The sequence below is a fragment of the Populus alba genome, chromosome 13 (genome assembly GCF_005239225.2).
Source record: "Populus alba chromosome 13, ASM523922v2, whole genome shotgun sequence".
Taxonomy (NCBI): domain Eukaryota; kingdom Viridiplantae; phylum Streptophyta; class Magnoliopsida; order Malpighiales; family Salicaceae; genus Populus; species Populus alba.
Genome location: NC_133296.1, coordinates 2,690,298 through 2,716,018, shown reverse-complemented (window position 1 = coordinate 2,716,018; position 25,721 = coordinate 2,690,298). Strand labels below are relative to the sequence as shown.

The 25,721-nt window shown below is 36.5% G+C and overlaps 2 protein-coding genes and 1 pseudogene across 2 annotated transcripts; 2 read left to right on the top strand and 1 right to left on the bottom strand.

Moving 5' to 3' along the window:
- The first annotated feature begins 3,955 nt into the window (after positions 1-3,955).
- LOC118061318 (uncharacterized) lies at positions 3,956-7,845 on the top strand. The gene is made up of 2 exons (XM_035074745.2): positions 3,956-7,071; positions 7,299-7,845. The coding sequence occupies exons 1-2, from the start codon at positions 3,960-3,962 to the stop codon at positions 7,688-7,690; spliced, it is 3,504 nt and encodes a 1,167-aa protein (XP_034930636.1). The 5' UTR covers positions 3,956-3,959; the 3' UTR covers positions 7,691-7,845.
- A 2,477-nt stretch (positions 7,846-10,322) lies between these two features.
- Positions 10,323-12,485, top strand: LOC118061317 (TMV resistance protein N-like). Its single transcript, XM_035074744.2, has 2 exons — positions 10,323-10,983; positions 11,141-12,485. The coding sequence occupies exons 1-2, from the start codon at positions 10,478-10,480 to the stop codon at positions 11,682-11,684; spliced, it is 1,050 nt and encodes a 349-aa protein (XP_034930635.1). The 5' UTR covers positions 10,323-10,477; the 3' UTR covers positions 11,685-12,485.
- Positions 12,486-18,376: 5,891 nt separating this feature from the next.
- LOC118061315 (cysteine-rich receptor-like protein kinase 29) lies at positions 18,377-25,184 on the bottom strand (annotated as a pseudogene).
- Between the last annotated feature and the right edge of the window lie 537 nt (positions 25,185-25,721).

Below are 25,721 nucleotides of genomic sequence, written 5' to 3'. Positions count from 1 at the left end.
TACTTGTTGGTGGTAGAAAAAGACAAGGAAAACAACAGTTCACATGTCGGATGTGAGAATAGATAGATTGAACATTGTGGCTCCGCTTAACTGTATCCATTATAATTTCATCACAACACGTTTTCCATAAATACTTACTTTATCATTCTTATCAATATATATCTCGATGCATGAATGAGGTTCTGTTTTCAATAATATCTTTGTGTTTAAGTTGTTAAAGAGAAATATAAAACAATTCTTGAAATCTTAAAACGATTCTTTGTTAAGCCCACAGATTAATTCAATTCGTTAAATTCTTTGTTTCTTTACTTGTACAATTAAAGATAGATATACTGAATTCTTTGTCTTTTTTCTCCATCGTTCTTCAATGTTGGGATGTTTTTATTTTTTTTGAATTTGTCATTCGATTTATTTTGAACCCATATTCGTAATATGTTTCAATTTGATTCGTAATATGGTCTCGTATGAACATGTTTTAACATTTTCTATTTTATATGACTTTCTGAGAATCCACACCGGAATCTGTGGCTAATGAAGAGGAGCATACTAACTACTGAATTTCCAAGAACTTCATGATGCATCTACTCTATTAACTAGCAAGTTCAAACTCAATGAGCACGATAAACGTGTTATTGGTTGGTGAAGCTTTCATGGCATATACAGAGAGGCCGCCAATGCGACAGTTTGTGACATTTCATGAAGGATTCATTGTATAAGTAAAGAAGAAAAGAAAAGAAAGGAAAGGTTGTCAAATTCAGGAATGTGAAAGCAAAGAAAACCACAATAAAGCTGCAATAGAAAAAAAGGAAAAAGAAAAACCACAATAAATGTGTGTATTAAAATATATATTTTTAAGATATTGCTTTGAAATGTATTTTTTTCAAGAATAACAAATCTACTCTCATATCCCATCTATCTATTTATTTCTTTAATATAATTGATGAATTTAAATAAGATTCTTAAGAAAAAAGAAAAATTACTAAAATAAAAACATGCCGAAATAAATGAATTAAGATATTTTAAAGAAAGAATATAATTTTTTTTAAAAAGTTTTTGGTGAATAAATAAAATCAATCAACACAAAAAAAAGAAAAAAAAAAAGAAAGGAAGAAAAAGAAAGTGATATAAAATATTGGGTTGCGTGTGTGGTCCTAGCTCAGGCATGAACTGGGCCAGCTCCATGAAACACAAATCAAACGGTTAGAATCCAATTTTCTTAAAGCCACTTTGTTTGTCTTTGAAAATCTTTGAAAATTGTTTCCATATATATATATATATATATGTTGGTTGTAGAAAAAGACACGGAAAAACAACAGCTGTATACATGATGATTTCATCACAGAACGTTTTCAATAAATACTTACTTTATCATTATTATCAATATCTCGATGTGAGAATGGGTTTCTGTTTTCAATAATATCTTTGTGTTTATATTGTTAAAGAGAAATATAAAACAATTCTTGAAATCTTAAAACGATTCTCTGTTAAGCCCACAGATTAATTCAATTCGTTAAATTCTTTGTTTCTTTACTTGTACAATTAAAGATAGATATACTGAATTCTTTGTCTTTTTTCTCCATCCTTCTTCAATGTTGGGATGATGCATAGCATACTAACTACTGAATTTCCAAGTACTTCATGATGCATCTATAAACGTTTATCCTTCTTCAATGTTGGGATAATCTCTATTAATTAGCAAGTTCAAACCCAATGAGCACGATAAACGTGTTATTGGTTGGTGAAGCTTTCATGGCATATACAGAGAGGCCTCCAATGCGACAGTTTGTGACATTTCATGGCGGATTCATCGCAAGTAAAGAAACAAAGAAAAGAAAAGAAAGGTTGTCTTGGACCATTCAACCACGATATTAAAAAAGAAAAAAAGAAAAGAAAAAGAGCTACAAAGCTGTCAAATTCAGGAATGTGAGCGCAAAGAAAACCACAATAAAGCTGCACTGGAAAAAAGGAAAAAGAAAAACCAAAACTAACGTGATTGGCTGCGGTGATACGTACGTTCCGTCCACTTGACTAAAGAAAAACCAAAGAGAACATGACTTCGATGGCACAATCTGGGGCCAAGGGAGTTCATGATGCATCAAGTCCATTCGGAGGTTTAAACCCAATGGGCACGATAAACAGGTTGAGGCTTTCATGGAATGATGATGCAACTCTGGTGAAATACCTTTTTTTTTTTTTAATAACTCGGGGTATCTGAGTTAGTTTACACACATCATGATTAATTCTCGGATCCATTGAACATCCTGCAAGCCCAGTAGACCGGTAAGGCACCGCGAAAATAACAAATATGCATACTAAGGCTTGAATCCAGGATGCAGAGGCAAAGAAACCCTTGCCAGAACCACTAGGTTGCAAGCCTCGGTTATGGGGAAATACTTTTTAACATGACAAGTTGTGACATTTCTTGGCTGATGCAACACTAGTGGCCAATTTTTTTTTAAAATCATTTCAATTTAAAAAAACTTAAATTATTAGATAAAATTATAAAAATAATTTTATATTAATTTTTAATACAACCTCTCAAGTAAAAGTTGTTTAGATTTAAAATTTGTATATGTCCAAACTATCTTCTCTTTAATTTTATTAATTAAAATAAGGTTATTAAAATTCAGATTTATAATTGTTTAGTTATCAAAATCTCGATATTATATTAAATAATCGTTCCAACAAAAAAAAAACTTGAGCTATCATGTAAATTCCTAAAAATAATTTTATATTGCTCCCTAACACTATTTAATTTCATGAAGCATAAAAACAACTGATGTAACTTACATTATAGACATGCATGGTGTTACATTATAGCATGAAAACTATTTAACACTATTTAATTTTATAAATTCTAGAAAGTTACACCCTCGTGAAGATTTCCTGAGTCAACGAGTCAATGTACAGACATGCATGGTGTTACAGCCCCTTTTTTACCTTCAATTTCTCTGTGTTTTCAAAATTATATTACAAAACCCAAATTGGGCTGACCTGACTTAGTAAGACCTTATCAGAAAAAATCCATTGACTTTTTTTTTTAAATAATCTTTTTAAAAACAACTTTTATTTATTTATTAAAAAATAATAGGATTAACATTGGTTAACTCTAACGACGTATGTTTTATCCTAGTTGATCCTTAAAGCTTATTTGGTAGTGTGGTCGCAATTACTTTTTAAAATAATTTTTTATGTCAAAATACATGCCAATAAATTTTTTTTAAAAAAAATTATTTTTGATATCAGCACATTAAAATGATTTGAAAACACTAAAAATATATTAATTTGAAATAAATAAAAAAATAATTTTTTTTTAATTTTTTTAAAAATACTTTTAAAAACATAAAAACAAATAAGCTACAAGTTTAGCTTAATAACTATGAAAATAACCATGATCTGTGTGAAAGGCATAAAAATACGACATACTCATTAGCAATTTGCGAAGGCAACGTTGAGAAAAATATCATGAATATTGAGTAATGAAACAATATTAAATATTATCGCACTAGGTATGTTTGTTGATGAGTCAGATAAGTTTTTGGATAAATTAAACCTTCATTTACCTATCTGTATTGTTATTATATAATCCATGTGAATTTTTATTTTTGATGTAAACACAGTCATATTAAACAAAATATTTTTTTTCTTAGTTATTATTTTTTTTTTTATTTAGTTTAGAAATGAGCTACGGATTTTGAACAAATGAGCCGACAATTAAGCATCTTTAGAAATTATAGGACTTGGAAATGAATTTTCCTAAGAACAAATGAATTTTCCATTAAAAACTGATGTCACTGTTGTTGACGGATGTCAAATTCTGTAAAATAAGAACAAAGATGAATAGGAAATTTCACAATTAAAAATTCCAATAAATACTCCATTTATTTTTTTTCTATAAGTAGCTATCATTGGAGCCTAGGATCTTCATCTGCCATAGCAAACCATATCCCTTTTTTTTCATGATGTCCTTACTACATAAACCAGTCTCAATGTTTCCCGGAGTCCTTTTTTTTCTCTTTCTAATGTGTTTTCCTTCTTTCTTTGCCTTTCCTCCTAATTTCTCTACAACTTCATTTGGTGCTGCCAAATATGTAGCTGCTGAAGGTAATAAAGAAGCGGAGGCTCTCCTAAAATGGAAAGCAAGTCTTGATGACAACCACAGTCAAGCTGTCCTGTCTTCTTGGGTTGGCAGCAGCCCTTGCAAGTGGCTTGGGATCACTTGTGACAATTCGGGAAGTGTCGCGGATTTCAGCCTTCCACATTTTGGTCTGAGAGGTACACTTCATAGTTTCAACTTCTCATCCTTCCCCAATCTTCTCACTCTCATTCTCTCAAAAAATTCACTCTATGGAACTATTCCATCCCACATTAGTAACCTGACCAAAATCACCTATTTAGACTTGTGTGATAATCATTTCACAGGAAATATTCCACATGAGATAGGACTGTTAGCAAGTCTTAACTTTTTGTACCTTTGTGAAAATAATCTTACCGGTTTGATACCATCCTCGATTGGAACTCTGAAACACCTATCTGTTCTCTATCTATGGGGTAACAAACTCTCTGGCTTGATACCTCCAGAGATTGGATCACTACAGTCTCTCAGTTCCCTTGGCTTGTCGAGTAATGATTTAACTGGTAGGATCCCTTCTTCTATTGGAAATTTGAGAAACTTATCCATTCTTTATCTATGGGGTAACAAACTCTCTGGCTTGATACCTCCAGAGATTGGATCGCTACAGTCTCTCAGTTTCCTTGACTTGTCGAGTAATGAATTAACCGGTAGTATCCCTTCTTCTATTGGAAATTTAAGAAACTTATCCATTCTTTATCTATGGGGTAACAAACTCTCTGGCTTGATACCTCCAGAGATTGGATCGCTACAGTCTCTCAGTTTCCTTGACTTGTCGAGTAATGAATTAACCGGTAGTATCCCTTCTTCTATTGGAAATTTAAGAAACTTATCCAGTCTCATTCTCTCAAAAAATTCACTCTATGGAACTATTCCATCCCACATTAGTAACCTGACCAAAATCACCTATTTAGACTTGTGTGATAATCATTTCACAGGAAATATTCCACATGAGATAGGACTGATAGCAAGTCTTAACTTTTTGTACCTATGTGAAAATAATCTTACCGGTTTGATACCATCCTCTATTGGAACTTTGAAACACCTATCCGTTCTCTATATACGGGGTAACAAACTCTCTGGTTTCATCCCTTCTTCCATTGGGAACATGACTATGCTTACTAGACTTAATCTGAATATGAATAATTTATCTGGATTTGTTCCTCGAGAAATAGGACAACTTGAATCCCTTGTTGAATTGAGCTTGCACACTAATAATCTCAATGGTTCTCTGCCCCCCGAGATGAATAATCTCACACATTTGATGAGTTTGCAATTGTTTTCAAACAATTTCACTGGCCATTTACCACGAGACTTGTGCCTTGGTGGGTTACTTGTAAATTTTACAGCCGCCTACAATCATTTTTCTGGTCCCATCCCTAAAGGCTTGCGAAATTGTACAAGTCTATTTAGAGTTAGGCTTGAATGGAACCAATTGACGGGGAATATTTCTGAAGATTTAGGCCTCTACCCAAACTTGAACTATGTGGACCTCAGTCACAATAATTTGTCTGGTGAGCTGACGTGGAAATGGGGAAGTTTTCACAACTTGACGAGCCTAAAATTGTCAAACAATAATATCACCGGTGAGATACCATCAGAGCTTGGAAAGGCCACTGGACTACAACTGATTGATCTCTCATCAAATCTCCTAAAGGGGACAATTCCAAAAGAATTGGGGCAGTTGAAAGTGTTGTTCAACCTTACTCTTCATAACAACCATCTTTTTGGTGTCATTCCCTTTGAAATCCAAATGCTATCTCAACTTCAATTCCTTAATTTAGCTTCTAATAATCTTGGTGGATCAATCCCGAAACAACTGGGAGAGTGCTCAAATTTAGTACAATTGAACTTGAGTCATAATAAGTTCATAGGGAGCATCCCATCTGAGATAGGCTTCCTGCATTTTCTTGGAAATCTAGATCTCAGTGGGAATGTTCTGGCAGGAGAGATACCATCACAAATTGGGCAATTGAAACAGTTAGAAACGATGAACCTCTCTCACAACAAACTTTCAGGTTCGATTCCAACTGCTTTTGTAGATTTGGTGAGCTTGACAGCTGTAGACATCTCTTACAATGAACTAGAGGGCCCTATCCCCAAAATCAAAGGCTTCATGGAAGCTCCATTTGAAGCTTTTATGAATAATAGTGGTCTCTGTGGAAATGCCAGTGGTCTAAAGCCTTGTATACTTCTTACAAGCAGGAGAAAGAGCACTAAAATTGTCATTTTAATTCTTTTTTCTCTCCCGGGCAGTCTACTTCTACTACTTACCATGGTTGGATGTTTATACTTTCGCCACCAAACAAGTAGAGAAAGAATCTCCTTTTTAGGAGAGCGACAAAGTCCACTCAGTTTTGCAGTATGGGGCTATGAGGAAGAGATCCTACATGAAACTATCATCCAGGCCACTAATAATTTCAACTTCAATAACTGCATTGGGAAAGGGGGATATGGAATTGTTTATCGGGCCATGTTGCCAACAGGTCAGGTGGTTGCGGTGAAGAAACTTCACCCATCAAGAGATGGCGAGCTTATGAATTTCATAACTTTTAGAAATGAGATTCACATCTTAATAGATATTCGACATCGAAATATTGTGAAGTTATATGGATTTTGTTCATTAAGAGAGCACTCTTTTTTAGTTTACGAGTTCATAGAAAGGGGAAGTTTGAAGATGAATTTATCTAGCGAAGAACAAGCAATGGACTTGGATTGGAATAGAAGGCTTAATGTTGTTAAGGGAGTGGCCAATGCATTATCCTATTTGCACCATGATTGCTCGCCTCCAATCATTCATCGAGACATTTCTAGCAGCAATGTTCTTCTAGATTTGGAATACGAGGCTCATGTTTCGGATTTTGGGACAGCTCGGCTCTTGATGCCCGACTCGACCAACTGGACCTCATTTGCTGGCACCTTCGGATACACAGCTCCAGGTACATACTTGATTTCATTCTTAACACACACACACACACACGCACACGCACGCGCACACACACACACACACACACACACATATATATAAATATAAGCAGAACAATACAACCAGTACTATGAAAATGGATGGCTACTTTTGGATGCTCTAAAGGTTATGAATAATAAATTGTCATATTAGCAGTACAAAACAACCAGTACTATGAAAAAATGACCAGAATTTTTGCAGAGCTAGCTTACACAATGAGAGTGAACGAGAAGTGCGATGTCTACAGCTTTGGAATGGTCACAATGGAAGTAATAATGGGAATCCATCCGGGTGATCTCATCTCATCTCTTTCTGCATCTGCTTTTTCCTCCTCATTGTTCTCTCAAATCAACCAGCATTCATTGTTAAAGGATGTGATGGACCAACGTATCCCACTTCCTGAAAATCGAGTTGCAGAAGGTGTTGTCAACATTATCAAAATAGCATTTGCATGCTTGCTTGCCAATCCCCAATCTAGGCCAACCATGCGACAAGTAGCTTCGCAGCTCATAGCTCGATGGCCTCCGCTGGCAAAGTCATTCTCCGCAATAACATTGGAAGATCTGATGCCTCAAACAACTGTGACAGGCTGAGAATTTTCCAAAAGATTTTGTATAATTAGTATGTGATTGTTGCGACTTATGTTACTTTCAATTTTCGTAGCTTTGTTTGTAGTAAATTATTTCTCTGCTTTGTATTTTGTTTCTTCAACGATTAATATGTTTTAGTAAAGTATTATTAATTATCAATCAAAGTGAAGAAAGGCTCTCTGCTATAATGAGGACACTGGGTTTCAAGATTCTGTTTCATCCCTTGTAATAAAGGAAATCTTCAATTCAATATTGAGCTGAAATGAATAAACACAAAGTATAATTTGTAGACTATATTAGAACTATAAATTAGCAAGAGCAAATTGTAAGACAGCAACTCCTGTTGTAAGACAGCATATTGTAAGACTACAATTGCAAACTGTCACAATGCATTTGCCTAAAAAAAAAACAGAGTGAACAAGGGAATCGGCTAAAGGGAGTGAAACCAAGGGGGTATATTCTATATAGGGAGTAAGCACTGAAACACTTGAGGCAAACCATGAACTTTATGACAGATTTCAAAGTAGTATGTTGAGTTTGGACAATTGATCAAAGAACTTGAGATTCTATATAGAGCAAGAGAAGTTCTTAAATGAAAACAGCTTTATCCAGCCAGTTCTCAATTACTACATCAAATTTCCCAAACTATGCTGTTTGGACTATAAGCTGGGGTGATGATTTAACTATATGTTCCCTAAAATAGTTCTCACTGTCAAATATTAAGTTGAGACTTTATGTGAATATGCAGTTTTTATTTCCTGTGAAATCAATTTTAAGTTTATAGAGATTATTTTGTAATCCAATTGATGGACAATCAAAGAAAGGAACCAGCAATTTCAAATTGCGTGAATACAACTTAGTACCCGATCAAAAAGCAAGGGTAATGAAGATTGATTTCCAAGTAATGCAACCAATTTCAAAATTAATTTTAAAAATTATTTTTGATAGCATTAAAATTATTTAAAAATATAATAATATTATTTTTAAGTAATATTTTTTAAAAAATATATAAAATACAGTTTCAACTCCAAAGACAAGCATTCCTCTCCTTGAATTTAATCTATTCCTCAAACTTTTATATGTTATTTTTAAACAATTTTAAATACGTATGTTAAAATATAGAACAATTTTTGATCCACTGTTTTAACATGTCAGAAGACTATTATCTTGAAATTGTAAACAACTTTGTAAAGCAACTGAGGGAGTTGAAGACTAGTTTTATTTGGATCTCATGTTTTATGTGTTTTTTGAATTAAAATAATTGAAAACAAGTTAAAAGCCAAAAATCTTCTTTCCTAATTTTTCTGCCAACACATTGGTGTAAAGATTCTAGGTAACAGGAGGCAATGTGCTGTGTTGGTTTTTTTTTTTTTTTTTTTTTATTAATCCTTTTGGTTAAATACAAATGTTTGGCAATCAATATTTTATTTTGGCGCAGATTCGAATCTCGAGAAATCATTTGGCTTTTTTCTCCTTTGAAAATTCATTAGATATTCGCATATGAATTTTATTTCATTAGATATTCGCATTGTTAATCAAATTAAATTTATTATTAAAAAAAAAAACAATTCGAATCTCGAGAAATCATTTGGCTTTTTTCTCCTTTGATAATTCATTAGATATTCGTATATGAATTTTATTTCATTAGATATTTGCATTGTTAATCAAATTAAATTTATTATTTAAAAAAAAAACAATTGTAACAAAATACATAATCTAATATATATGTGGGCAAAACGAAATTAACAATTAAAGACATATTTAATTCTTTGTTTTTTTTCCTTCATCCTTCTTCAATGTTGGGAATTCTATGTTTTTTTTTTTAATTTAATCTTTGAGCATTTGATTTATTATGAATTGATGTTCATGGATGTGATTTAATTTAATTGATATAAGATTATCATTTTCCCGGATAGCATCTCAACATTTGCTATAATTCATTATGTTATTTTATATAAAAGTTTCACCTGTTCAACATATGTAATGATCATTGGCTGTGGTCCGTTCCGTCTTCTGGACTAAAGAAAAACCAAAGAGAACATGACTTCCATGGCACAATCGAACTGGGGCCAAGGGAGTTCACCAACTGTTGAATTTTTTTGATAACCCAGTGAGCACGATATTTAACAGGTTATTGGCTGGTGAAGCTTTAATTGCATGATGCTGTGGAGCAACTTTTTAATAATATAAATTATTAGATTAAAGTCAAGATAAACAATAGTATAATATTCTAATAATTGTAAGCAACTTTTTAGTAGCTGGTTTCAATTAATCAACTTTGCCCAAAATTCTTACTTTTATTATTTTATTAACATTAAAATAATTGCTGTGATAGTTTCTGTTCTCCTGTCTTGTTTGTGTAACAACTATAGGAAAAAAACAAGTTTTATTATGATGGGGTGTGGTTGCTATTTTAATTTAAAGTTTTTTTAAAAAAAAATATATATAAAAATAATCTATATTTTTTATTTTTTAAAATTTATTTTTAATATATCATTATAATAAAACAATAAAAAAAATTAATTTTTTATTTTAAAATTCAAACTTCACCCCCCTCCATTTCATCAGTCTTTCTAATTTATAGACGTCTCTCCCTAATTCCGCCACTGCTTCTATTTATTACCATAAGACTAACACACTCTAAAACACAGCGTCAGCTCCCTTTCAGGCCAAAACAGCAGCCTCAGAACGATCGACTCATCACCATAGTCGGTGTCTCTCTCTTCCACACCTGTAACAAGCAGCCACACTGCCCCATCTCTATCTCTGACCTGCAGAAACCACTGCTAGATGCTCATGTCTTCTTCCTCTTCCTCTTCTTCTTTCTCTAGACTTGGATGGCATTATGATGTGTTTCTAAGTTTTAGAGGTGAAGATACTCGCAAGAATTTTACGGATCATTTTTACACTGCCTTACAAAATGCAGGAATCCATACATTTCGAGATGATAACGAACTTCCTAAAGGAGAAGAAATCTCCTCACACCTCCTCAAAGCAATTAAAGAGTCCAAGATTTCGATAGTGGTTTTCTCTAAGGTCTATGCTTCCTCCACTTGGTGTCTTGATGAACTTTCAGAGATTCTTGATTGCAGACAAACAGCTCGTCAGATTGTTCTACCAGTTTTCTATGATATTGATCCTTCTGATATTAGAAAACAGAAAAGGAGTTTTGCTGAAGCCTTTGATAGACATGAAGAACGTTTTAAGGAAGAAACAGAGAAGGTCCAAAAGTGGAGAACAGCTCTTGTGGAGGCTGGAAGATTATCTGGGTTTGAACTTCACAGTATCGCAAATGGGTACCTCTTTCCTTTCCCTATATCGATCGCAAATACTTAATTATAAGTTTTACTCCATTTACATTTTGTAATTTAAACTAGCATCATATTCGCCATCTTATTTCCAAATCAGCTTATTTCTCATTGATGAGTGATGACTTTCTTTTACTATGAACAGGCATGAATCAAAATTAATTCAAATGATTGTCGAAGAAGTTTTAAGTAAATTGAATCCCAGATACATAAAAGTTGCCACATATCCAGTAGGTATTGATTCTCAGGTCAAAGATATCATTTCCATGTTATGTGTTGGTACAAATGAAGTTCGAATTGTGGGAATCTATGGGATGCCAGGAATAGGCAAGACAACCATAGCAAAAGCTGTTTTTAACCAAATTTGTCATAAATTTGAAGGAAGTAGTTGCCTTTTGAATATCAGAGAAAGGTTACATAAAAAAAGAGGTCTACTTCAATTAAAACAACAGCTTCTTCGTGATGCTTCCAAAGGGTATATTCGGCTTCACGATGATGATGAAGGAATCAACCGCATCAAAAGCCAATTTCGTCGTAAAAGGGTACTTGTTATTCTCGACGATGTTGATCAATTGAATAATTTACGTGATTTGACGGGAAAGCGAGACTGGTTTGGTCCTGGAAGTAGAATAGTAATTACAACTAGAGATGAACGTTTACTCGCACGACTTGAAGTGGAAAAAAAATAATCACGCAAAAGGACTGTTTTTATCCAGAAATGGGTTTTGATATTCTCAGGGAGAGATCACTTTTAACAGTCAACAGTGACAATGAGTTACAGATGGATAATCTCTTACGAGACATGGGAAGGGAGATCATTCATCAAATGGCTCCAAACCATCCCGGAAAGCGTAGCAGACTTTGGCATCGCGAAGATATAATGGATGTACTCGATGAATATTGTTCGGTAATAACTAATTGTTCTTCGTTTAGGCAACATTTGATGAAAACTTTTTCCACAGAAGCTTTCCCATGATAATAAACTATTGTTTCCTGTTTAATTCTTGTTGTTTTACAGGGCACAGAGGTAGTGGAGGGTATCGTGCTAGACGCTCAAGCATCACAAGACGTCATTTGCACCAATGACGTCTTTGCAGTTGCTCAAATTCAGTGGAGGACAAGTCCGCGGACACTACGAACATATTTCCAAGGCATTGATATGGCTTTGCTGGCATAAATTCTCTTTAAAAACCTTACCACACAAATTTCGATTAGACAGCCTAGTTGTTCTTGACATGCAGCACAGCAATATCAGAGAACTCTGGTATGAAGCAGATGATAAGTCTTTTGTTTCCATAAAATAGTTTGCTTTAGTGGAAGTTATCTTTCTTTCTACGGAATTAGTGATATGACACTCTCTCATTTACAATCTAATTAAGTTTGAAGAACAAATTATAAGCTTGTCATTTTGCATGCTAATTATAGTACAGCGGGCACGCAGAAGCTTGTGTCGAATGTCTGGTCAAATTTTTTTTGAGGATCAACTTTAAAAAGGGCTTGGTTTTTCATTATTAATTGCTACATTGAAAATTCAATTCCTTTTAACATATGTTATCATAAATTGATATAGGTTCATTGAAAAAAAAAAAACACTCTAAATGTTTTATGAGTATTAATTCATGTAATTAATTTGAGTTGATTATTGTTAAGAACTTGCTCTTTTTAATTCTTTATAAACACAAGCATATTAAAAGGATGTTTTTGCCAAGCCCTTGCTTGGGGCTGGGCTTGGGGTAAGCTTGATACATTGTGAAGTCTTTAATTATAGTTGGATCTGATTAGAATTAGATCCATCATATCTCTATTGGGACATGTTTGGTACTAAAACATGCCCATTTTAATACAAAAAAAAATCTAAAAAATTTATTCCTTTTTCTTGATCCAATATTTATTAATAAAGATATATAAAGATATTCCATTACTTTCATGCTCAAGAATCATCATTAATCGAGGTGTAACCTCCGTGATTGAGAGCTCATTGATGGAGAATTTGATATGGCCACATCCAGATTGACCTGATGGAGATGATTCAGGGTTAGTCAATGACCTCGATGTTTGATGAAGGTTGTTTTGTACACGAGAGAATATCTAGTACTGGCCTTGACGTTTGTTCCTCCACGGTAGAGGGCATAAAATACGAAGTTCTTGATGGTAATGGAACAACGACAGAGTTGCCACAAACTGAAGCCATGGTAGGTCTATCTGATTCGTTTTCTTGGTCCGTTATGAAAATCTTATCAATATTATCTCTCCTTGGAACAGCCCTTGGGATGAAAAGATCCATCATGTTTAATGTTGTTCCTTGATTCCAACTGCCAGACCAAGAATCTGCATGCAGGCTTGGTTTTGTGGGCCTGATATATAGTCCTAGAGAAACCCACAGTCATTATACAGGCTTTGGGTTAGGGATTTTCACTTGACGAGTCCATGTGGTATTCCATGTGTCATCTCAGTAAAAATGGCCCTCCTAAAGAGTTCGTCCGGTCCAGCTAGCATTAACCCCTGAGTACATAATGATTTCTTCAGCTTGCATACATAATCAGGACACCTACCATCAATAAAACCCTGTGGTTGAGTCCTGTACACTGTCTCTTCCAAATTGCCATTTCAGAAGGCATTGGAAATGTCCAGCAGGAGCAATTTTCGAGCCTTAGGTAGTGCAAGTGAAAGAGCGGTGCGAATTGTGGCAGCTTTAATGAGAGAACTAAATGTGGCTGAATACTCAATCCTTTCTTGGTAGGTTTAGCCCTTGGCTACTAAGCGAGCTTTGCACTTGAACCGTCTGCCTGGCGTTTGAGCTTATACACGCATTTGTTTCCTACAACATTTGCTGCAGGTGGTCTTGGAACCGACTCCCACTTGCCATGATGAATTAAGACATTAATCTCAGCTGCCATGGTTTTGTTGGGATTTGCTATTAATGGGCCATAAATTATGTAACCTATCCTAAGAAGTAGGGTTATCATTGTCAAATGGTAGTTGCACCCACCATTGACAAAAATAATGCAACCCATGTGTTGCCACTATTTGTGCCATAATTCATGGCCAATTTGTCTTATCATTCTTGCCTATAAATAGGCATCAAGAGAGAGAGTGGTGAGTGTGTATGAGAGAGTAGAGAGAAAGAGAGAGAGCTACAATGGTAGCAGCTGCAAGTGCAGCATTGAGAGCTGGGAGTGGAGTATAGTGAAGTGATCCTCCTCCTCGATGTGTGTTGTAACCTTTTCTCTATCTATCTCTAATAATATTGACTCTCCGGTGGATGTAGGTGATTTGTCAAACCATGTTAAATATTGTGTCAGTGTACTTAGCCTATTATGAGCAAATATCAGTACATTATCGGTCGGTTTTCCCAACAATTGGTATCAGAGCATATGATTTAAAGTGGTGTTTGATTTTTGCTCAAAAATAAAAGTTGTCAAAATGGTGTTTTGACCATACCATTGTGTAGAGGAGGAAGAGACGAAGCCACTGGTGAAAACAACGTCAAAATCGGATGTCGGACATGGCCGCACGCGCCATCACGCTCCGGCAAAGCGTCTGCCCACTCGTGTAGACGCACCCCACCCATCTTCTTTGCCTGGATGGGCTGACCCGATCCAAATATCAGATGACTCGACCCACGTGGCTGACCCAGATAAGGATGATGTCAGCATGATGTAATTGTGACATCAGCATGCACACTATGCATGCCCATTATGACATCACCCTGATGCAATGGTGACGTTAGCATGTACAATTAGCATGCCATGTCAGCGCCCAGTAAGCAGACACGTCAGCATAGTGGGACCCACCTACCACGTCATTAGCCACGAGCCGAGCTGGTATCGAGCCGAGCCGAGTGGAGCCGAGGGAAAGGATCCACTGTAACTGATCCTATGTGCAACCGGATCTGAGATTGAATTTGGGCCACTCTTCAGACCAGAATTGTTTTGATCAAATCTTAGTCGTCTGAAATGTGATTTGGACGATTTTAAACATGTTTCCAGCTAATTTGATCGTTTCGGATGCAATGGTACGATCAGATTGTTCAGATTTGAGACCAAAAATGGCAGTGGTGAATTATTAAAGAGAGATTGCCCAATCAGAAGGCATCTGAAGGTCATCATGGTGGTCAATGGAGATGAAGACTAAGAAGTCGCACACATTTGCCCAATTATGTGTGAAGAATTGTTTAGTGGGGAAATTTAATTGCCTCGAGGGAAGGAAAAATTGGGACACTCTGGACAACCGATCATGTGGATGATTTGAGGTGGAGAGTGAAAATTGACGAAGACCAATCTTGACGAATCTAAGCACTAGTAGTCTAGCTAGATGTTGAGAAATCAGGTATAAAACTTACCCAGATTACTTGTAAAGGAATGCCGCAATAAAGCTAGCAAATGGTTATATATACGGAAAGGCAGTACAATGGATAAAAATGGCCTAAGAAGTTCTGGCTAGGATATTGGATTTTAAGCAGGACCATTGTGACCCCACCATTGAGAAACCTGTTGGGTCTCCATTCGGGAATCTTAATAGCTTTTGAGAAACAGGATGGTTCCCATAATGGTACTGTAGCAGAGGTGTCACTAGAAGAACCTGCAGAAGTAATGATGGTGTGATGAGCCTGTGTCTTTTTCAAAGTAGAGAGTCTTAGAACCATGGGGATGGCGGCGGGTAGGAGGTGCTTTCAGAGGAAGCATAAGTGTCAATGAATTTGGTGCAGTTTCTGTTGTGGAGGTTGGCAGTGGTGGCGAGAAAGGCAAGCCCACACAACTATCAATTCCTGCAGGATTTGAAATAACATCTCAATGCTGCAAAGAAGAATCATTTGAAGTCGGCTATGAGGAACGAGATGATGTGTTTAAAGAGCAATTTGATAAAGGTGTAAGAGAAGTAGGTGTAGTACCTGAAGATGGAGAAACATTCACTGGGCCGGGTTGCATGAGAAATAGTGAGCCATGGTACTGCAGAATCTATTGCAACTGGAGGCTTGGCAAGAATAGAATCTCTAGAATATTGTTTCTCAGCATGGAGAAATCTCCTTTTACCGCACTGAACTTGTCTGCAAGTGTAAATTCGGTGAGTATCAGGATCAAAACAGAAATAACCTTGATGGAGGTTGAAGTAAACAAGAAAAACACAGTGAACACCTCTAGGAACAAATTAATGGGAAATTTAGGGCCGAAGAAGAAGGTAGACAGTGCATCCGAAGATTTTGAGAGGTGCTTGATGCGATAGTTTTTAGAAGGACTAAAATTTGCTGAATGGGAGCATCCTATTAATGAAATAAGCTGAGGTTGAGAAGACAAGAGTTCCAGTACTGAAATGGAACTTTCCATCTGCTAGAAGAGCCAAACCTGTGTCAACCATGCGTCTGATCTTTCTCTCTGCAACTCCATTCTGTTCATGGGTACGAGGACATGCTATCCTATATTGAATTCATTCTGTTTGAGATAACTGTAAGCATTTCAACTATTTATCAGACTCTGTTTCAGCCATAAGATGAAAGTGCTTGCTTAAAACATCACATTTTTACTTGGTGCATCCATTACTTACTTTTCTTTCAACACAGTCAACTCACTTTTGATAATTGAAGAGTTTGGGAGAAGATTAGAAACTTCAGAATTCGAAGGCGAGGCCATTGTTTTGGCTTTGATACGAAGATAGATTTTAGAAGATGGAGGAAAATACTAAAGCTTATCATTGCTGAAAACATCCAGTTATATACATATGTTACAAGAGTTTGAATCCCAGGTTGCTGGGAAAAGGCACCAATATATCAAATTCACAATTCACAAGAATTCTTCATACAATTAACATAAGGTCAACTGATCAACAAAATTAAACAATCAATTACACGCACCAAGATTTTATATGAAAAACCGTGTGAAATTTTTTTATTTATTTATCTATGAATGATGGGACCTGAGGCTACAACATATAAATCATTAAGAATAAACTATTTTTGAAATACAGATAAATCCACCAACAGTCTTGTTTTATGACAAAACAATTATAGACTTCTTTAATTTTCAATCCAAAGAGAATGAAGAGTTAGATATCTAGAATTAGCTGTTAAAATTTTAAGTTGATCAACTGTAAATGAGCTGCATATAAGAGATTAATAGCTTGTTTATTTTTGTATTTGAAAAGTGTATTTTTAAAAAAAATTAATTAATTAATTAATTATAATTATTTTAATATATTTTCAAATAAAAAATATTTAAAAAATATAATGGTAAAAAAAACTATTCTTTATAATCTCTCTCTCTCTCTCTCTCTCTCTCTGAGGTGATAGCCGGCCCTTAACTTTTTTTTTGCCCATCATAGTTTTTAAACTCGACTCGGTGGTTCACCCAGTTTAATGATCGGGTCACAAGTTAGATGGATTGATCCGGGTAAAAAAAAATACAAAAACATTTTTACCAACTCCTCAAAAATACACCCAATTAAAAACCCAACAAAAAATAATAATAAAGAAAATCCAATTACAATTCCAAAAACCCAGCAAAAACAACGAAAATCCATTCCCATAAATTTTCCATGAATCCCACCACCAAAAACATAAAAAAAATAAAATAAAATTGATTTAGAAAAGAAAAAGGATCCTAGAGAAAGAGAAAGGGGAGGGTTTAGGAATGAGATTTGCAAAGAGAGAGGGACTTAGTGAAAGGTATAGGTTAGCTTTAGAGACTAAGACGACTCCCCCTGATAAAGGAAGTGGATCAGCTTGCAACTTTGAATGAGCCTCTGAGCCTGCCTTTGATAAGTAAGCCTTCTCTTCTTAGTCTCTTCGCTTTTAGGATTGCCCATTGAAAACCATTCCCAAGATCCATAAGCCATAGATAGAACTAGAAGGAAGCTAGATGATCCGGCTTCGTTCTTTGTCTTCTCTTCTCCTTGGTAGTGGATAGAGGTTGGGGGTATGGCTCCAACTTTAAAGTGAAGGGATGGAAATTGAATTCTTTCTTTTCATAGCTCATTCTATGGATTGCTATGAAAGGCGCTTGACATCTTTTGATCGATTGTTGAGTCATATTTTTTTACTAGTTTTGTCAGGTTTATCTGAGTCGACCCTTCAAGACAACTGGGCTTTACCAGGCTAAATCTTGGATTGTTTTTTCTTTAGACCAGACTCGGTTTCAGATTTGGATCGGCTAGGTCCTGGATCGACTTGCCGGACCGAGCCGGATTTCAAATCTACTATTCTCTTTGTTTTCTTTTGCTGCCACTTAAAATACAACCCCTTCTTTATATACGTGTGATTTACCTTTTAAGCTTTAAATGGTATTTCTGAAATAATAATTTATCTATATGCTATTAAAATACATGAATTAATATAAAGCTAAGTTTGAAAACCCGTGATTAACCTTCTATATTAAAATAATCCTTACCCTATTCCCAAACACCCCATTATAATATTATAAAATGCTTTCATTCAAGCAATCCAGAAAATAATAAATAATAAAAAATTAAAGGAGAAGGCAAGAGAATAGTCCTGAGATACAGAACAAATTATAGCATGCTTAACGGTGGACCCTCCATCCGCAAACTCTACCGAGGGTAGAGCTCAGAGATTGAAGCCTCATTGATTGAACATGGGACGGATGCACTTCGGGATTGATCAGACTCGGTCCAAGTTGATGTGGTCCCAGGCAGTACCGTACTGGGAGCAAAAAATGCAGGCTTCTGAGGTACTGGAAGAGTGACGGAGTAAGAACCTAGCATGATAACAACTGAAGCCATGTTTGGTCTATCAAGTGCATTTTCCTGCACACATAGTAAACCAGCGTGGATACATCTCAGCATTTCATTTCTTGAGCCAGCCCTTAATGTCGGATCTATCAGCTTATCTAAATTTGGTCCGCTATTCCAATTTTCCCACATCTGCAAAATTTTAAGAAAAGAACAGCAGAGTGTTAGAAGGAAAGTGTTTTGCTCGATGTCTTTCCTGGCAATCTGGATCAAGAAAAATGAAAGTCTGACAGTATCATACTCACATATGTCAGAAGGTCTTCCCCCTCCCCCTCATTGATAGAAGTTCTTTTTCTACCACTTACAATTTCCAAAACAAGCACACCAAAGCTAAATATATCCGATTTGACAGAGAAGTGTCCGCGCATTACATACTCTGGAGGCATGTATCCACTGCGAATAATAATTTGTTATTGCATTCTTTTAGTTCAAGTCAAAGAGAAAGAAAATTAACCAAGGGAACTTCGGTATTCCCTGATTTCTGAGATATACTTGTTGCAGATAGTAAGAGACTGACAAAGAAGATGATTTTATTAAGCTGTAGCCTTGGCTATTAATAGCCTTACATCGTGATAAAGAATGAATAACAAAACCCACGATTTTACAGGAAACCAAACGTGGTCAAACAAAGCAAATTACGTGTCCCTCAAACAGAGGAGGAATTATTCAACATGACTAAAAACAATCCTAAGACTTAGGAACAAGCTGGAATATTTCAACATTTTATCATCCTCCCTTAAACTGAATTCTATCAGTTTATACTTGGAGATTCGCACACACCCAGTAACTTTCGCATCTTCAGAAAAACATCAAGCTTCAATGGCTTTGTTAAGATATCAGCGACTTGTTCTGTTGTAGAACATGTAATTAGTTCTACTGAACCATCCTTAACCAGTTCGCGAAGAAAATGAAACCTGATATCTATATGTTTGCTGCGGCCATGCATTACAGGATTCTTTGAAAGTTTGATTGTTGAAATATTGTCACAATAAACTTTTGTTGGAGTGTGTTGTGTCTGATTTAGGCTCTTCAAAATTCTGTTTATCCATACGACTTGACATGCACTTGAGGCTGCTGCTATGAATTCTGCTTCGGTGGTGGATAAGGAGACAACTGGTTGTTTCTTTGATGACCAAGAAATAGCTCCTGAGCCCATAAAGAAAACATAACCCGAAGTGCTTCTTCTATCATCTTGGTCACCGGCATAGTCGCTGTCCGTGTATCCAAAAAACTCTGTATTTCCTCCCTTTTTGTAAAATATCCCAAAATTGGTTGTACCTTTGATATATCTCAAGATCCGTTTGGCTGCTAACAAGTGGCTTTCAGTAGGACTTTCCATATATCGACTGATCAAGCTAACAATAAACATCAAATCTGGACGCGTAGCAGTTAAATACATGAGGCTCCCCACTATTTGTTTATAGCGAGTACTGTCAACTTTAACGCCACCCTCATCTTTTGTAAGCTTAAAACCAGGAACTGCAGGATTGTGTACGGAGTTGCACTGATCCATTTTAAATCACTCCAGAATTTCTTGTGCATATTTACGTTGACTAATAAATATGCCATCCGTTCGCTGTAGTACTTCAATACCAAGAAAAAATCTCATTCTACCAAGATCAGTCATGTCGAAAGCAGTCATCATAGAATTCTTAAATTGTGCAAACAACATGTGATCGTTACCGGTAAAAATGAGATCGTCAACGTAAAGGCACACAATAAGAATTTTACCTCCACCAGCAGTCTTAATAAACAAGGTGTGCTCGTATGGGCACTTTGTGAACCCTTCTTCCATGAAATAAGTCTCAATCCGACTGTACCAGGCTCGCGGTGCTTGTTTGAGTCCATATAACGCTTTCTTGAGTCGATAGACTTTGGATTCGTGTCCCTTTTGTTCATAGCCAGGGGGCTGATTAACAAAAACTTCCTCATTAATTTCCCCATGCAAGAAGGCGGACTTGACGTCAAGTTGGTAGATCACCCAATTATTCTGCGCGGCAAGTGCAATTACAATTCGGATAGTATCCATACGGGCAACCGGTGCAAAAACTTCAGCATAATCAATCCCATATTGCTGACAGTAACCTTTGGCAACTAGCCTTGCCTTGTATTTGTCCACTTCCCCACTCTCATTGACTTTAGTCTTAAAGATCCATTTGACGCCTATACTCTTTCCTCCGATTGGTAATTCCGTGAGCTCCCATGTGTCATTCCTTTCTATGGCCTGCATTTCTTGATCCATGGCACTCCTCCATTTTTCTGACTTCACTGCTTCCTCATAGGTCATAGGATCACTGTCACCAAGCATGGCCAAAAACATTGTGTTTCCAGGCTCCTCGTCAGAAAATTCTTGTCCCGTAGAGTAATCTTGTAACCAAGCTGGTGGTTTTCTGATTCGTCCCTGTTTCTCCAAATTAATGCTGCCAGAAATATGTTGCTCGTCATCATTTTGCAAAGCACACAAGTCCATCTCCCTGCTTTTGAAAAATCCAGCCCCTGCCCGTCTACAATTTCTCCCAGTACTGCACCTGTTCGCGAGGATGAGCTCGTGTCATTTGAAAAATGCAGCCTTTGCATCTGGGCTGATTGACGCGGAGCTGCGTCAATTGCAACTCCAATTTCCTCTTCAGCGTCAATTTCAAATTCAATGTCCCCACTGTCAGCAATTTCCACATTATCATCAACAGCAATGTCCCCCATCAGCGTGACCCTCTGCATGTACGGGCTGAGCAGCTGCAAGTTCCACATTACCAGTAACAGTGGCTTCGTGTGTGTCCCATTCCAGAGCAGTTCCCAAATCAGTGTTGGAACTGTTATCCCAGCACCATTGTTGATCTTCCTCAAACACCACATCGCGACTAACAATGATTTTGTTAGTGGCAGGATTAAACAATCTATAAGCTTTAGATTCTTCACTTACCCCAAGCAAAATGCATTTGAAACTTTTTGCATCAAGCTTCACACGTCTGCTGTCTGGCACATGCACATGGGAAATGCAGCCAAAAATTCGAAAGTGATCAACCGAAGGTTTAAGCCCACTCCATGCTTCTTCGGGTGTTCTATTTTTTACAGCAAGAGTTGGACACCGATTTAACACATGCACACACCAATTTGCAGCCTCAGCCCAGAAATTGCTAGGAATTGATTTTGCGAACAACATGCTTCGCACCATATTCATAATTGTGCGATTTTTCCTTTCCGCAACTCCGTTTTGTTGGGGAGTATATGCAGCAGTTAATTGTCTATGAATCCCATGAATTTCACAAAAATGTGTGAATTCTTGGGATGTAAATTCCCCCCCACGGTCTGTCCTGACAGAACAGATATAAGCACCTGATTCCTTCTCAACCCTTGCTTTATAACACTTAAAAATTTCGAAAGCCTCTGATTTTTCAGCCAAAAAATAAATCCACACTTTTCTGCTAAAATCATCAATGAACGTAAGTAGATACCTCTTCTTACTATTGGAGCATGGATTGATTGGGCCGCATATGTCTGAATGGATTAGTTGTAGGAGTTTAGAAGCTCTCCAGCTGCATTCCGTGGGAAATGGGTCGCGATGCTGTCTTCCTTTCAAGCAGTCTTCACATACTGTTTGAGAGCAAACAAATTTCGGTAACCCCTTCACCATTCCCTTTTGTTAAAGAAGTTGCAGCCCATTCCAGCTAAGATGCCCATAACGGCAGTGCCAAAGTTTTGATTGATCAATGGTGGCTGATTGAAGGCATTTCTGTGAAGATGTCATGTATGCTCCAAGTCGTTGTTGTCCTTCTGATGTGCACCGAGCATGGACACAAAACATCCTGTTTTGTGTTATCTTGCTTTCGATGATTAAGCCTTTGGAAGCATGAAAGATTTTACATTTGTCATGCTTAATCAACATTGTCATGCCCTTTTCTTGCAATTGACCAAGACTCAGCAAATTGTTCTTTAAATCTGGCACATAAAAGACTTCTGGAATCACAAAAACAATGCCTCTTACCTCAAACCGAATCCTTCCCTTGCCCTGTACTCCAAGCTTGGAGTTGTTTCCCAGTTTTACTGATTCTGTGAAGCTATTGTCTAGCTCAGAAAACAATGTTTTGTCTCCACACATATGATTGCTACACCCACTGTCAAGATACCAAGTGTGCTCAGTGTTGATCTCTTCATGATCTACAAGTGCCATTAATAGCATTTCTTCCTTTGTTTCTGCATATTTAGCCATGTGATCGTGAGTTCTCTTAGGACACTCCCACTGAAAATGACCAAGGTCATGACAGTGGTAGCATTCTATGGCAGATTTGTCAAATCTGCCTTCAATTCTTCCTCCTTCAAATCGTCCTCTGCCTCTTCCTCTCCCACGGTAACTGTTTCATCCACCATTTCTTCCTCCTTGATGTAGCCCGTGACTCACTTGCAGGGCTTGTTCCTCCACAATGCTTCGACTGATCCTCTGTTCGTGCACTAGAAGAGAGCTTTGAAGTTCATCAATTGACAATGCATCTAGATCATTAGACTCCTCAATGAAGCATACCACATAATCATACTTAGGAGTCATAGATCGTAGAATTTTTTTCAATGATAATTACATCTTTCCATTTTTTTCCCCATGAATTCTCATTTTGTTGGCTATAATGAGAGTTCGGGAGAAATAATCATCCACTGATTCTCCAATCTTCATGTTCAGCACTTCAAATTCTTTGCGAAGTGCCTGCAATTGAGCTCTTTTCACCCGAGATGTGCCTTGATACTTTCTCTTCAAAGAATCCCATATGTCCTTTGCAGTATCCTTCTTCAAAATAGTCTCCAGTATTGATCGATCAATAGCCTGGAAGAGGTAGTTTTTTGCTTTGAGGTCCTTCAATGTGAGCTCATCAATGGTCTTCTCCCGTAGGTCTTTGTCTTCTGCTGCAGCAGTAATTCCCGTTTCTATCAAGCTCCAATATTCTTTGGAGCGGAGAAAATTCTCCATGAGCATACTCCAATGGTCGTAATGACCATCAAATCGCGGAATAGCAGGTTGCACAAAGCTATTCTCGGATGCCATAATTGTTGTTTCTTCTTGCTGAAAAAATCTGGGAATGATGGGTTCCTCACAGTGTTCCTACTCTCTGTGTTTCACTCGATCCTCACTCCTTACAGTGTTTCTCTCCTCTCTATTTTCCTTAACTGATTGCGTGTTTCCTCACTCTCTCAGTTTTCACTCCTCTCAGTGTTTAGTCTTCTTCTCTAGCCCCTCACGTGTGCTCTGATACCATATGTTGCAGATAGTAAGAGACTGACAAAGAAGATGATTTTATTAAGCTGTAGCCTTGGCTATTAATAGCCTTACATCGTGATAAAGAATGAATAACAAAACCCACGATTTTACAGGAAACCAAACGTGGTCAAACAAAGCAAATTACGTGTCCCTCAAACAGAGGAGGAATTATTCAACATGACTAAAAACAATCCTAAGACTTAGGAACAAGCTGGAATATTTCAACATTTTATCAATACTTACAAGGTTCCAACGACTCTGCTTGTACTTTCTTGGGTTTGATCCCCTGCAAACAGCCTTGCCATGCCAAAGTCTGATATCTTAGCATTCATTTCTGCATCTAACAAAATGTTACTAGGTTTCAGATCACGGTGAATGATCCGGAGACGAGAATCTTCATGAAGGTAAAGAAGTCCTCGAGAAATGCCTTCTATGATCTTGTAACGTCGTTCCCAGTCCAATTGTGAACGCTTGGTTTGATCTAAAAATTCAGTAAACTATGGCAGTTAGATGAATCAAAAAGTACTGTGCTTTAATAAAGGATCTGCTGGTTTATGCTTTGTTTGCAGGAATTATTTCTTTCTCTTTTTTCTATTTTTAGACAGTAATCTCCATCGAAATGTTTTGGAAGAGGAGGCATGGCCGTACCGAAAATGAAGTTGTTGAGGCTTAAGTTAGGCATAAACTCGTAGATAAGAAGCCTTTCCTCTTGCTCAAAGCAAAAGCCTAGGAGCCTAACCAAATTCTTGTGCTGAAGTTTGGCCACCAGCAGGACTTCATTCTTGAATTCTTGTTCTCCTTGCGTGGAATCCCTAGATAGTCTCTTCACGGCTATATATTGTCCGTTGGGAAGGGTACCCTGAAAGCAACAAGGGCGTTTGGAGTTATGACCACAACCATGTAGGAATGCTTGAAACTAACCTTCGAAGAATTCGATTCTCATTAGTTAGCAAAATAAATATAGTAAAAACATCAATATCTCTAGCATATATATGTATGTATGTATGTATGTATATTTTTGATGGATGCTAATTGATATATAACATTTTGATATTCTGTACCTTGTACACAGAACCAAATCCACCTGTCCAGCTTATTAACTTCAGAAAAATTATCTGTTTGCAAGGTGAATGATTTCTAAGTTATACTGCAAGGATTCCGCTCTGGTAATTTCATCATCCACTGATCCACCTGAAGCAGCAACTAGGAGAGAGAAAAAAAACTATTGAATTGAACCAGATTCTTATGTGGCGTAAACTTAAACAGTTACTGAATTGAATAAAGGAATTGAATATTCAGAAATCAATCTTTAACAGCCCAGGGAAAAACTTGATCTGAAATGCCAAAAAAAATATTCAATATATTGTCCAAGACTAATGGCTTCCAGATGAACAAAAAGAAAAAATTATGTCTTACTTTCAACTTTCTCTCTTGATTTCCTCTTTCCTGAAAACGTGTAGAAGCTGATCATAAGAATCACCATGACAAAAATAACAACTGAAAGAATGATGATGATGACTGTATTGTTTTTTCCTGCAAAATCCATGAAACTATCCAGTTATAACATGTCTATTGTCACTTCACAGGAATCTCTCTCGTTTTTTCCTCTCAATTCAAGTGATTTTGCTTCAATTTCTAGTTCGATCTTCATCTTCAAAGTTTAAAAGATATGTATTGTGATTCTCCTCACTTGTTATGATTTTCTATTTTTTGTTTTTCTTCTATTTATTAACAATATTTTTTT

What these genes read in the sequence shown, in the direction of transcription:
- LOC118061318 (XM_035074745.2), top strand. Translation starts at nt 3,960, where the DNA reads ATGATGTCCTTACTACATAAACCAGTCTCAATGTTTCCCGGAGTCCTT. An exon ending in CTTCGGATACACAGCTCCAG is followed by an intron (nt 7,072 to 7,298) that starts GTACATACTTGA and finishes GAATTTTTGCAG; the next exon opens with AGCTAGCTTACACAATGAGA.
- LOC118061317 (XM_035074744.2), top strand. Translation starts at nt 10,478, where the DNA reads ATGCTCATGTCTTCTTCCTCTTCCTCTTCTTCTTTCTCTAGACTTGGA. An exon ending in CTTCACAGTATCGCAAATGG is followed by an intron (nt 10,984 to 11,140) that starts GTACCTCTTTCC and finishes TACTATGAACAG; the next exon opens with GCATGAATCAAAATTAATTC.